General features: G+C 52.6%; 1 protein-coding gene across 5 annotated transcripts in view; it reads left to right on the forward strand.

Annotated features, from left to right (window-relative positions):
- The window catches only part of POLE (DNA polymerase epsilon, catalytic subunit), a 56,360-nt gene extending 44,328 nt beyond the window's left edge, over positions 1-12,032 (forward strand). For 3 of the 5 annotated variants that reach the window (XM_033836656.2, XM_033836657.2, XM_033836658.2), the window contains 8 exons: positions 1,217-1,349; positions 2,836-3,019; positions 4,033-4,164; positions 4,279-4,472; positions 8,584-8,784; positions 9,148-9,273; positions 9,950-10,039; positions 10,163-12,032. In XM_033836656.2, the coding sequence (XP_033692547.1) occupies positions 1,217-1,349; positions 2,836-3,019; positions 4,033-4,164; positions 4,279-4,472; positions 8,584-8,784; positions 9,148-9,273; positions 9,950-10,039; positions 10,163-10,276 (1,174 nt within the window). In that variant the 3' untranslated portion in view covers positions 10,277-12,032. The other 2 variants (XM_073790847.1, XM_033836659.2) reach the window with 2 other exon arrangements.
- Positions 12,033-12,396: the final 364 nt, after the last annotated feature.

Consider the following 12,396-nt stretch of genomic DNA (forward strand, 5'->3'; position numbering starts at 1 on the left):
CCTTGCTGCGTGCGTGCTTTCTCTAGTTGCGGCGAGTGGGGGCTACTCGTCGTTGCGGTGCGTGGGCTTCTCATTGCGTTGGCTTTTCTTGTTGTGGAGCACAGGCTCTAGGCACGCGGGCTTCCGTAGTCGTGGCCCGCGGGTTCTGGAGCGCAGGCTTAGTAGTTGTGGCGCACGGGCTTCGTTGCTCCACGGCATGTGGGAACTTCCCGGACCAGGGCTTGAACCCTTGTCCCCTTAATTGGCAGGCGGATTCTTAACCATTGCACCACCAGGGAAGCCCCTAATAACGGGGATTTTTTTTGTTTGTTCGGGTTTTTTTTTTTTTTGCGGTACGCGGGCCTCTCACTGTTGTGGCCTCTCCCATTGCGGAGCACAGGCTCTGGACGCGCAGGCTCAGCGGCCATGGCTCACGGGCCCAGCTGCTCCGTGGCATGTGGGATCTTCCCGGACCAGGGCACGAACCCGTGTCCCCTGCATCGGCAGGCGGACTCTCAACCACTGCGCCACCAGGGAAGCCCCCTAATAACGGTTTTAATTCCTGTTCTGCTCGTTATTACGTCTCTGTCAGCTCTGATTTGTCTTCAGTTGATAGATTCTTCTCCTTATTATGTGTTGTGTTTTCTCTGCTTCTTTGCACACCTGGTGATACAGGATGGGATGCCAGACATTAAGAATCTTGGCTTGTCCGCTGGGTACTTTTGCATTCCTGTAAATATTCTTGAGCTTTATGTTATGTTACTTGGAAACAGTTTGATCCTTTGGGGCATTTTTTGAGATGTATAGGCAGAGCCAGAGCAGTGTTTAGTCTAGGGCTCATTATTCCCACTGTTGAAGCAAGACTTTGTGAGCACAGCTGCACGTGCCTCTGAGTTACGAGGTTCTGAGAGCGGCGGGGAGCAAGTACCCCAGGCCTGGTGTGGTTTTCTCACACTTGCGCGTGATCCATGCTCTGCTGAGTGTGGGGTTTGCTCTGTGCCGCTCTCGCCTCTCAGCCCTGCGGCGCTGGCCCCTCGTGGCTGGACGCAGATGCCTCCCTAGTATCATGTTTCCCGTGTTCCCTAGGAACTTTGAGGGATGGTAAAATGTGCGTCTACTTTATATTCCTCTTTAGATAAGTAGAGGGTCAAACAGATAATAAAAGAAGTGGGGAGAGTGGGAAAAAAGGGGAAAACTGTTGATTTCATTTAAGCAATTTCTGTTTTGCTTCTTTTAGCATCCATTCTAAAGAGATCTTCCATTCTTTGACAATTTCTTTCTCTCGATGCTGGGAATTTCTTCTCTGGATGGATCCCTCTAACTATGGTGGAATCAAAGGAAATGTTCCACCTAGTATTCACTGTGGACAGGTAAGAGGTAACCAGTCTTAGAGAGCAGAGGTTGGAATCTGAAGCAACTTTAGGGGTCCACATTGGTCCCTTCAGTGCACACTTGAGGGTCGCAGGCCGAGTGCCAGGCACACGGTTCTAGGCCCCGGTCATGTAGTCCTTGCTTTCACGGAGTCTGTGAGGGCAAAGATCACGAACAAGCAAACAAGTAGATGTATACGCTAGTGTCAGCAATGATGAGGGCTCGGAGTAAACAAAAAGCAGGGTAGAGATAGAGAGTGAGCCACGGGGGAGGGGCCGATTTGGATGGGGAGGTCGAGGAGTCCTCTGAGGGGGTGACGGAACTGCAGTGTTAGGCTGCCGTGAGTTACAGGACAAGCAGAGACAGTGGTCACAGGTATGGGCAGAGAGCTGGCCGGGGCCAGGCCACTTGGGCCTGAGGGCTGTGATGGACACTTGGCTTTCAGTGATGGGGAGATTCTGAGTGGGGGAGTGTCAGGGCCTGACTTCCACTTGGATCCTGAGTGGACAGCACCGCAGGAGGTCAAGGTCTGAGTGGAGCCCGGTTAGTGTCGGCCCAGGGGAGGATATGTGGGGCAGGGTGGAGTCAGGGAGAAGGACTCTGGTGGGCATTGCAGGTGGAGTGGATGGGCCAGCAGAATGAATGTGGGGTGACGCCCGGGGGCACAGGGGCGATGTCTGGGCGAGTAGGTTGTAGGTGGGCCTGTGCTTGGGTGTGTGAACCCCGATGGACGGGACAGGAGAGCGAGTATGGGGAGAAGGGAGCTGTGCTTGGCTGCGGCGTGTGGTGTTTGCCGAGCCTGACGTTTGCTTGACGTGCACAAGGTGGAGATGCAGAGGTCAGGTGGTGGCAGGGGCGTCAGGGGAGGGGCTGGGGGTGGGAACTTGGGGTCATCCCAGCTGCTGAGCCTGGCAGCTGGGGCTGGTGAGAACACCTGGGGGTGAGCGTGGGTTGAGAGGCCTGAGTGCCCCCAGGGCAGGTCCCCATGGAGGAAGCTGCCAGTCCAGTGGGTAGGGGAACTGGGGGGATGGGGCCTCAGGCATCAAAGGGAGAGCGGCCCCAGAAGGAAGGAGCCGTGCTGCTGAGAGCAGATAGGAAACAGAGGCTGCCCTTGGTGCTGGGGTTGGGAGGGCCACTGAGACCACGATGGGAGAGAAGGAAGTGCAGGCCATGTAGACGAATCAAGGGAAGGCAGTGGTGGCTGCTGCTCTGAAGGATGGCGGCCGTCAGAGTTCAGATGTTGAACATTCTTGCCTTCCTGGGAGGTGGGAGTTGAATAATTTTAAAGTGAATCCTCTGAAAGAGCAAACGAGAGTAGCAGTCAGCTGTGTACTGAGTGCTTCTGTGCACCAGGCACGTTCCATAAATGACCTTATTCTTAAAGCTGTCCCGCAGGAATCTCACCTGGGCTTGGGGGGCGAACAGGGCACCTGTTGGGCGGTGCTGCTGTGTGCAGACGTGACTGGGGTTGTCTCTGTGTCCCAGCAAGACTCCCCCGAAGAGGGCAGAGCGGAGGGGGAGGAGCCTGAGGAGGAACCTGAGGAGGGAGAGGAGGAGGGAGGTGCACAGGAGCTGGATGTCGAGGACCTGCTGGAAAACAGCTGGAACATCCTGCAGTTCCTGCCGCAGGCAGCCTCCTGCCAGAGCTACTTCCTCATGATCGTTTCAGGTGAGTCGTCCACACTCTCCATAGCGCCTGAGCCACGCACTGGGAATAACGTGGCCCTGGTGGCAGCACGCCCAGAGTCGGGGGCCCCTGAGGGGCGCCCTGGCTGCACAGCACTGTGAGAGGCAGGGAGGAGACCCTCGGCCCTCGCAGAAGCTCACCGTGAGGAAGGCTGCCCTTCCCGGGGCGTCACAAAGGCTTCGTGGCCCTGCCCCCGAGGTTTGTGCGCGTGCACGTATAGTGATCAAGGTAAACCCCAAGTAGAAAAGTTTAGACACTTCCTGAATCGACTGCCCCACTGGCTGGTCCTTGAGGCTCAACTTACGGTGTAAGAAACGCCTATATTTCATCTGGGTCTAAAGGTTTAGTGTTAGTAACACAACATTTTAAATCAACTATACTCCAACAAAATTTTTTAAAACGAAGGAAAAGTTTTAGTGTTACAAATCAAATTATTTAGCTTGATGTGTAAACGAAGTGTGTAGATTAAACACCTGTTATAATTCAGAGCTAATCATTAGAACAGTTGATGAAGAGCATCATAAATTAAATCATAAATTGTCAGCAGACACATAGACGTAGATATAGGTGCACCCACGTACATAGCGACAGAGGTAGTTCCATTGTGGTTATTTTATATTTTATATTTATATTTTGTCGACTTGTCTTTGAGCCCTTTGCTTTCTTAAGTTCTCTTCTGGAATGTGTGGGCCTGGTGGAGACTTTGGAGAAGTGTGCTGTGCCTGGGGGTCGAGGCGAGCCCTCTGTCTTGCCGTCCAGTGTGAAGGTTGACACGTGTTGCCTGAGCTTGGGCGTCAGCGAGTGCCCTGCGTGTCCCCATTTCTCTGATTGACTTTGGCTCATCTTAGTGCAGCAAATAGAATCATCGCTACTAATGACATTTCAGCCAGTCTGGCCGGCAGTGTGACTAGCCACAGGGTGCCCCCGGATTCTGGGATGTTGGCGGCAATGGCAAATCTCGGGGCCTGTGGCCTGAGCCTGCCCTCTCTCTGCAGCGTACATCGTGGCCGTGTACCACAGCATGAAGGAGGAGCTGAGGCGCAGCGCCCCGGGCAGCACCCCTGTGAGGAGGAGGGGGGCCAGCCAGCTCTCCCAGGAGGCCCAGGGAGAGGCCGGAGCCCTTCCAGGTGAGCGCCCTTGCCACGGGGGGCCACCACTGTGTGCTCCTCAGGGGTCCTTCCCTCGGTGTCGCGATCGCCGTGCAAAATAGGGAGCAGGCATCGTGTTGCTTCTCTTCCCAGGAATGATCACCTTCTCACAAGATTATGTGGCGAACGAACTCACTCAGAACTTCTTCACCATCACACAGAAGATTCAGAAGAAAGTCACAGGCTCTCGGAACTCGACTGAGCTCTCAGAAATGTTTCCTGTCCTCCCCGGTTCTCACCTCCTCCTCAATAACCCCGCTCTGGAGTTCATCAAATATGTGTGCAAGGTGAGGACACTCCCATTGACGTGTGTGCAGGTCACTCCTTTCTTCCAGAAACACCCACTGCGCCCACTCCATGCAGCCGCTGTGGGAAAGACCTCTGTTCTCACTCCACTGAGGGGGCACAAGTCAGTGAGGGACAGGTGAGCTCAGAGAGCACAGGTGCTGAGAGGTGGGCTCAGGGGTGGGGCAGGTGAGGAAGGCCCTCTGATGGGGCCTGGGGCTGAGAATGAGACCACTGTGGCTAAGAGGGTCTGGCCATGGGCAGAGGGGATGCAGAGACCCTGGGGAGGGATGACCTGGTGGTGCTGGTGAAAGGTGAGTAGTGGAACGGCAGGTGCTCATGGATCACGTGGGGCTGGTGGGCCAGACTAGGAACTGGACAGGGCTCCCAAAACGTCTGGGCTGCTGTGAAACCTAAGAGGAGAGCTTGCTCGGATGCTAAATGCCTTTCTGGGAAAGGCAGGCTGCATCAAACGATGGCATAATATTACCAGATGAGGACCCAGCCGGTGTTATCCCTTACGGAGCATTTTCCTGTCCGTTAAATTACCTCCCAGCAAATCACAGTTTCACAGTGATCAATTGGCTTCTGATTGTGGTGAAGAAATGGTTTAGTGTACCATTTTAATTCCTTGGTAGACTTCAGAATTTTTAAGTTTTATTTTTATTAAAGTATAATTTACAGGGACTTCCCTGGTGGTCCAGTGGCTAAGACTCTGCCCTCCCAGTGCAGGGGGCCCGGATTCAGTACCTGGTCAGGGAACTAGATCCCACGTGCCACAACTGAAGAGCCCACATGTAGCAACGATGATCCCGCGTGCCGCAACTAAGAGCTGGCGCAGCCAAGTAAAGAAATAAATACATGTTTAAAAGAATAAGTATAATTTACATACAGGAAAATTCACCATTTTAGTGTGCATTCCGTGAGGTACCCAATCACGCCTTCAGGATACAGAACCAGAGTCCCCACCCCTGGCACGCTCTGATCTGTCTGTCCCTGTGTTCATTTACTTTTTGAAAGTTGCATGCAGTAAAAGTCACTCTCCGTGCAGTGCAGTCGTTCGAGTTTTCACACATGGATAGGGCTGGCCAGCAGCAGCCAGGTAGGTACACAGCGGTCACCACCCCAGAGGCTCCCCCACGCTTCCCCTCGGGCTCAGCTCCTCGCGCCTGCAGCCCTGGAACCGCCGATCTGTTATCTGTCCCTGCGTTGTGATCGCTTCCAGAATGTCACACGAGTGGAATGGTTGGTCATGTAGCCTTTTAGGTCTGACTTCCTTCAGTCAGCAGAATGCACCTGGGGCTCCTCCATGTCATTGCTTGTCTCAGTGCTTCGTTCCTTTCCATCGCTGAGTCTTTTTCTCCCTTGTTGTGTGGGAGAACCGCAGTTCCCCGGTTGAAGGACATTCAGGTTGTTTTCACGTTTTTGGTGACTGTTAGTAAAGCTGCTGTAAACATTCTCATAGAGAAGGTTTTGGGTGAACATAAGTTTCATTCTTGATAGAAACCTAGCAGGGGACTGGCTGGGTCATGTCGTGCTTGTTTCTAAAGTGGCCCCGTTTTGCCACTTTTCAGGCCTCTCATCAGCGGTGTATGGCTACAGTCCAGCTGCTCCACAACGCGCTAGAACTTGGTGGTGTTGATTTTCAAGATTTTATCTGTCCAGATAGGTGTGTAGTGGTATATCACTGTGGTCTTAACTTGCATTTCCCTAATGCTAATGATGTGGAGATTTTATGCATGTGCTTGTTTGCTCTCCATGTGTTTTTGGTGAAATGTCCAGAGCTTTTGCCCATTATTAAAAATTGTTTCTTTTTAAAATAATTTTTATTGGAGTATAGTTGATTTACAATGCTGTGTTAGTTTCAGGTGTACAGCAAAGTGAATCAGGGTTGTTTTTCTTATTGTTGAGTTTTGAGAGTTCTTCATATATTCCGTATATAAGTCCTCTATCAGATCTGTGACTTCCAAATACTTCCTCCCAGAATTTGGCTTGCCTTTTCAAAATTCCATTTTTCAGTGAGCAGAGGGTCTTAACTTTTATCTAATTTGTCACTTTTTAAGGGTTGAGCTTTTGGTGTCATATCTGAGAAATCTTTGCTTTAACCAAGGTCACAAAGTTTTTCTCTTATGTTTTCTTCTAGATTCTAGAAGTTTTATAGTTTTAGGTTTTATATTTAGTCTGTGATTCATTTTGAGTTAATTTTTGTGCAATGTGCATGTTATAAATTGAGGTTCATATTCTGCATAAACATAGCCAATTATTCCAGCATTATTTGTTGAAAAAATCAGCCTTACTCCATTTAAATATGTTTGTGCTTTTTTCAAAACTTAACTGGCCATATATATGTGTGTGGGTCTGTTCCTGGGTCTCCATCAATCTGAATATCTGTCTGTTCTCCAATACCACACTGTCTAAATTTCTGTAACTTTATCAATATGTCTTGAAACCAGGTAGTGTGAATGCTTTAACTTTATTCTTCTTTTTCAAAATTGTTTTGACTATTTTAGTTCCTTTGCCTTTCCTTATAAATTTCAAATCAGCATATCAATTTCTACCAAAAAAAAAATCCTCTTGGATTGTTGATTGGAGTTGTTTGGAGTCTTGGATTAATTTAGGGAGAATCGATATCTTAATGTTCAGGCTTCCAATCCATGAACCACTATATCTTTCCATTTATTTAAGTTGTCTTTGACTTCTTTCATCAGTGTTTTTGGAGCTTTCAGCATAAAAATAGTTCACATATTTGCACCTCAGGTTTTTATGGTTTGGGTGCTATTGTAACGGCACTGATTTTTCTTTTTTTTTAAATTTCGCTGCGCTGGGTCTTAGTCGCAGCACGCCGGATCTTCATTGCTGCGTGCGGGATCTTTAGTTGCAGCATGCGGGATCTAGTTCCCTGACCAGGGATCGAACCTGCGCCCCCTGCATCAGAGGAATGGAGTCTTAACCGCTGCACCACCAGGGAAGTCCTATCCTGAGAGTTTTAATCATGAATGGATGTTGAATTTTGTTAAGGGCTTTTTCTGTGTCAATTGAGATGATTGTGTTGGTTTTTATTCATTAGTCTCGATATGGTGAATTACACTGATTTTCAAATGTTGATCCAGCCTTGCATTCCTGGGGTAAATCCCACTTAGTCGTGATACCAGTGGGTTCAATTTGCCAGTATTTTGTTGAGGATATTTGAGTCTGTGTGTGTGACAGTTTTTTTTTACTGTAGTTGTACTGTCTTTGTCTGGTGTTGGTATCAGGGTGATACTGGCCTCACAAGATGAGTTAGGAGTGTTCTCCCTCTTGTGTTTTCTGGAAGATACTGTGTAGAATCAGCATTACTTCTTCCTTAATGGTTTGGTGAATTCACTTTCATTTTTTTCTGTCTCTTAATTACATCCAGTGTTCTCCCTATGTAAAAGACATGTATAATGTATATATTTTAAATAATACTGCCCAGTAGGCTGTCGATCCTCATTATAAATGTGCTTGCAAATCCACCCACTTTGTTTCAGATCGACCATAAACGCTCCTCCTAAAGAAGTCTTCTAAGTGCCGTTTGGTTCTGTGCTCTTGGCATTGTGCTAGGACAGGAGTTGTAGGGCTGGGAGAGGCCAGTGAAACATGCCAGTGCTGTCTTCTCTTGTTTACAGATGGGGGGTTAACGAGTCTCCTGTGGCTCTGCAGGAGCGACTTCCAGTGCCAGCACTGCGGGCACTGACACACACGTGTGCTGCAGAGGCGTTTCTCGGCTGGCCTGGGAGCCCCCCCACCGTGGAAGGTTGAAGTCAACCCCTTTGCAGTGAGACTGTAGAGCTCTGGTAGACTTAGGACTGCCTGTCATTGAGGAAGAAGGGGCCAGTAAGGAGAACACGTAGAGCACACTTCGGTGTGTCCCAGAGTTCCCCGGAGCTGACAGAGACCACAAGGCCTGGGGGCAGGGCCTCCACTCCACTCTTATGGCCCCGAGTCGGGGAATCACTGATGTACAGAAGGCAGGAAGAGTTGAGATGATGCTGAGAAACAGTAGCTTAGAGAGTTGGCTGTGGGGTTTTCTGGTCCAAACAGCAGCAGGGAGGCCCCGGGAGCTGTCCCTGATGTGGGCTCTGTTCTCTGCAGGTCCTGTCTCTGGACACGAACATCACAAACCAGGTGAACAAGCTAAACCGAGACCTGCTTCGCCTGGTAGATGTCGGCGAGTTCTCGGAGGAGGCCCAGTTCCGAGACCCCTGCCGCTCCTACGTGCTCCCTGAGGTCATCTGCCGCAGCTGTAACTTCTGCCGGGACCTGGACCTGTGCAAAGAGCCCTCCTTCTCTCAGGTGGGCCAGCTCCGTCAGGCCCCTTGCTGGTAAAGCCAGAATATCCAGGCATCAGTGGATCAGGGGGTCCTGCAGTACTCCCTATCAAGTGACCCCAGTCTCCACCTTTACTGGGCTACACCTCCTGGGCCCCCAGCTAGCTTTGATGTGAATTAGAAACAAACACCCTTTTCAGGCCACTCAGCTGCCACATGCCAGAGCCTTGTCCTGGTAAACACGTAAGTGATGACAGTGGTGATGTGAGTGTGCCCTGGAGCTGTGAGCAAGCAGTACCACAGTTCTCACCACGAGCTTTTCTCTTTCCATCCCTTCTCAATACTGGGGCTGAGGAAGGTGACCTGGTCCCTTTCCTTCTCTGCCTAGGATGGGTCTGTGCTGCCTCAGTGGCTCTGCTCCAACTGTCAGGTAGCCTACGACTCGTCAGTCATTGAGATGGCCCTGGTGGAAGCCCTGCAGAAGAAACTGATGGCCTTCACCCTGCAGGACCTGGTGAGCAGCGGGGCCTGGTGCTGGGGCTTTTCTGCACCCAGCCCGACCGCCCCTCCAGTTGGTGGAGGGTTTGTTGATAAGCAGTTCACACCCACGGGAAACTAGAGGTGTACACAGGTCTCAACATCGTTACCTGGTCCTCCAAGGTAACCACCTCTTGGGTCAGGCCTTGTCCATGAGCCCAGGTGACTCATTCATTCCTACAGCATCTGTTAGGCACCTACAGGGGCCAAGTGCTGGCTTCATGGACCTTTTTTATTCTAGTGGAGGGAGATACACAGTAAACAGGACAACTAAGTGATGGTAAGAGTAAAGAGAACCAACAGGCAGTGTGTGAGCAAGAGGGAAGCTTTCAGCATTAGTTGGAGGAGTGGTCTCACCAAGAGGGAACATCTCAGCAAAGACCCGAGGAAGGTGTTGCGGTCCAGACAGGGAACAGCTGGTGCCTGGTGTGATGGATGGGGGAGCCCCAGACTCAGAGTCAAGGGTAGGGTGTCCACCGGGAGGGTGTTGGGAAGCAGTTGGGATGTTTGGATAAAGCCCATTATCGAGTCTCAGATTTTATTCAGAATTGAGGTGAAGGCCATGGGGGAGGGAAGCCTGTCAGGTGCCAAGCGACTGGCCAGCCCTGGCCTGGGCCAGGGAGGCTCCTGACTGGGGCTGCTTCTCATTGCAGATCTGCCTGAAGTGCCGGGGTGTGAAGGAGACCAACATGGCCACGTACTGTAGCTGTGCCGGGGCCTTCTCCCTCACCATCCACACCAAGGTGGGGCCTCCCGTGGACAGCCAGCCCTGCTGCCCCTCGGCCATTGGCCCTTTCTGGGTCTCGGCCTTGCATCTCTGTGCCTCCTCTGGGACTAGTTCTCACTGTGACTGGTCATTCCTGTAGGTCTTCATGGAGCAGATCAGAACCTTCCAGAACATTGCCCAGCACTATGGCATGTCGTACCTCATGGAGACCCTGGAGTGGCTGCTGCAGCAGAACCCCCAGCTGGGACATTAGCAAGCTGGGCAGCGTCCCCATTCTCTTCTCTGACTACCCACATCCAAGACGGGCACCCAGGAAGACGACCCTCAGGGAGCAGGTCATGCAGCCCAGAAGAAGCGTGAACCAGCCAGAGCAGGAAGTGGCTCCACCTCCAGGTTCCCGGGGCCCAGCCTCGGCCAGGGCAGCCCTCTCTAGGCCCAGCCTCGGTCGGGGCAGCCCTCTCTAGGCCCGAGAAGCGTCTCCAGCGAGGGGTCCCAGGGCTGCCTTCTCGCTGGATGAACACCCCTCTGCTGCTGCACGGCCCTCCCTGCCCACTCCTCTGCTGCCCTGAGGTGCCCTTGGAGGTCTTCTGTTTGAGCCGAGCCCCTGAGGGTGTCTGGAAGCCAGACGCAGGGCGAGGGGCACCTGAGTGGGAGTCTGCAGCCCCAGCTCTCCAGTTCCTTGCTTCCGGGAGAGGTGGCTGTCCTACAGTCCACGCCAGCGGCATGCGGGCCACATCCTGGGGACCCTGGCTGAACCTGTGGAGACCTGGGCGTCTCTCACACACTGAGTTCTGGGGCTTGGGCCCCTCTGTCTGTGGAGATTCCCAGTCAGAGCAGCCTTTGCCGGAGTGTCCGTGTCATGGCGTAGTCACCTCGTCGGCAGCAGCGAGACTGGGCGGGGGGCGGGGAGGCTGAGGAAGGGGAGGATCTCAGGCTGGGGCTCAGCCGCAGCGGGGCGTGGCACCTCTCCCTCTGAATCTGCCTGTGCTGTGAGGGGGCCACTGCAGCAGGAGGCCTGAGGGCCCCGGGGAGGGAGGAGGCGCGCCATTATCGCGGACTTCGACATCATATGTTAGCACCTGGATTCTAGAGAAGTATTTCTTCACATGCCAGACTAGGTTCTTTCCTTCAGGTCTAAGAAGTGGTTGGGAGAGGATGGAGAAAAGGGCAACAGCAGTTTTATCGGGATTGAGGCAGTTCTGTTCTTGCTTCTCAGCCTCAGGGATCAGTACAAGACCTGTGACCCCAAGGCAGAGAGGGTCCTTGGGCTGTACCCCCTTTAAAATGCGACACTCACCACCAGCTTGTTCAGGGCCCTGAACAGAGGGGAACAGAGATGTGCCCCTTGCTGCACAGAGATGTGGGCCGTGCTGTTTTCTCCTCCCGGGTGGGGCTGAAAGAGGAGAATGGGCCAGGCTGGGGGACCCTTTGCTGAGCATGAGTTCTCGCTCCGTTCTGCCAGCAGCAGCCCCAGAACATAAGATCAACTCTGTGCACCTCATTTCTAACTAAATGCAACTGGAAGCAAAAGAAAACCAGCCAAATTGGCGAGAACACAGACATGTTAAAAGTGAATCACAGGGGCTTCCCAGGTGGCGCAGTGGTTGAGAGTCCGCCTGCCGATGCAGGGGACGCGGGTTCGTGCCCCGGTCCGGGAAGATCCCACATGCCGCGGAGCGGCTGGGCCCGTGAGCCATGGCCGCTGAGCCTGCCTGTCCGGAGCCTGTGCTCCGCAACGGGAGAGGCCACAACAGTGAGAGGCCCGCGTACCGCAAAAAAAAAAAAAAAAAAAAAAAGTGAATCGTAAATTCAGAAACCAAACGGGTGGGCAGTGGGGGCCCCACTGTTGGCTGTGGAGCCTGGTTTAAATTTGTTCTCGTTATCTCAGTTTACACTTTGGATTTTCGTTTTAATTTTACACTTTGACATTTCCTACAATTTTCACTGTGTGTATGTTTGTGCACTGCGCCTGGGTTTCTGGAAGGAAGGAAAGAAGACTAAGTAACTGACGTCTGTCTGTCTGGGTTTGTTGGCCCCTGGGTACTGCCCACCAGGCGCATGCAGGCCCGGTGACTGCAAGAAACCTGACTCGGCTTGGAAGGGGATGGAGCCCGTCAGCCCCCAGATGGAGATCAAATCAAATTAGGGCCGAGTTGGGGAGGAGGAGGGCTAACGGTGCTTCCTGGAAGCAGAGCCGGAGAAGTCCCAGGGGAGCACGGAGGAACGAGGAGGTGGGGCTGCGTGTCTCGCCCACCCCCCCACCCCACTGTGCTCCCTGCAGCGGGGCCGGGGGTGCCAGTGGAGGCCAGCTTAGGGGCTGGGGGCATCTGGGGCGGTGGAGGTCCTAGGGTCACTCTCATGCTTGGGGATGGG

The sequence above is a fragment of the Tursiops truncatus genome, chromosome 13 (assembly GCF_011762595.2).
Source record: "Tursiops truncatus isolate mTurTru1 chromosome 13, mTurTru1.mat.Y, whole genome shotgun sequence".
Classification (NCBI taxonomy): Eukaryota; Metazoa; Chordata; class Mammalia; order Artiodactyla; family Delphinidae; genus Tursiops; species Tursiops truncatus.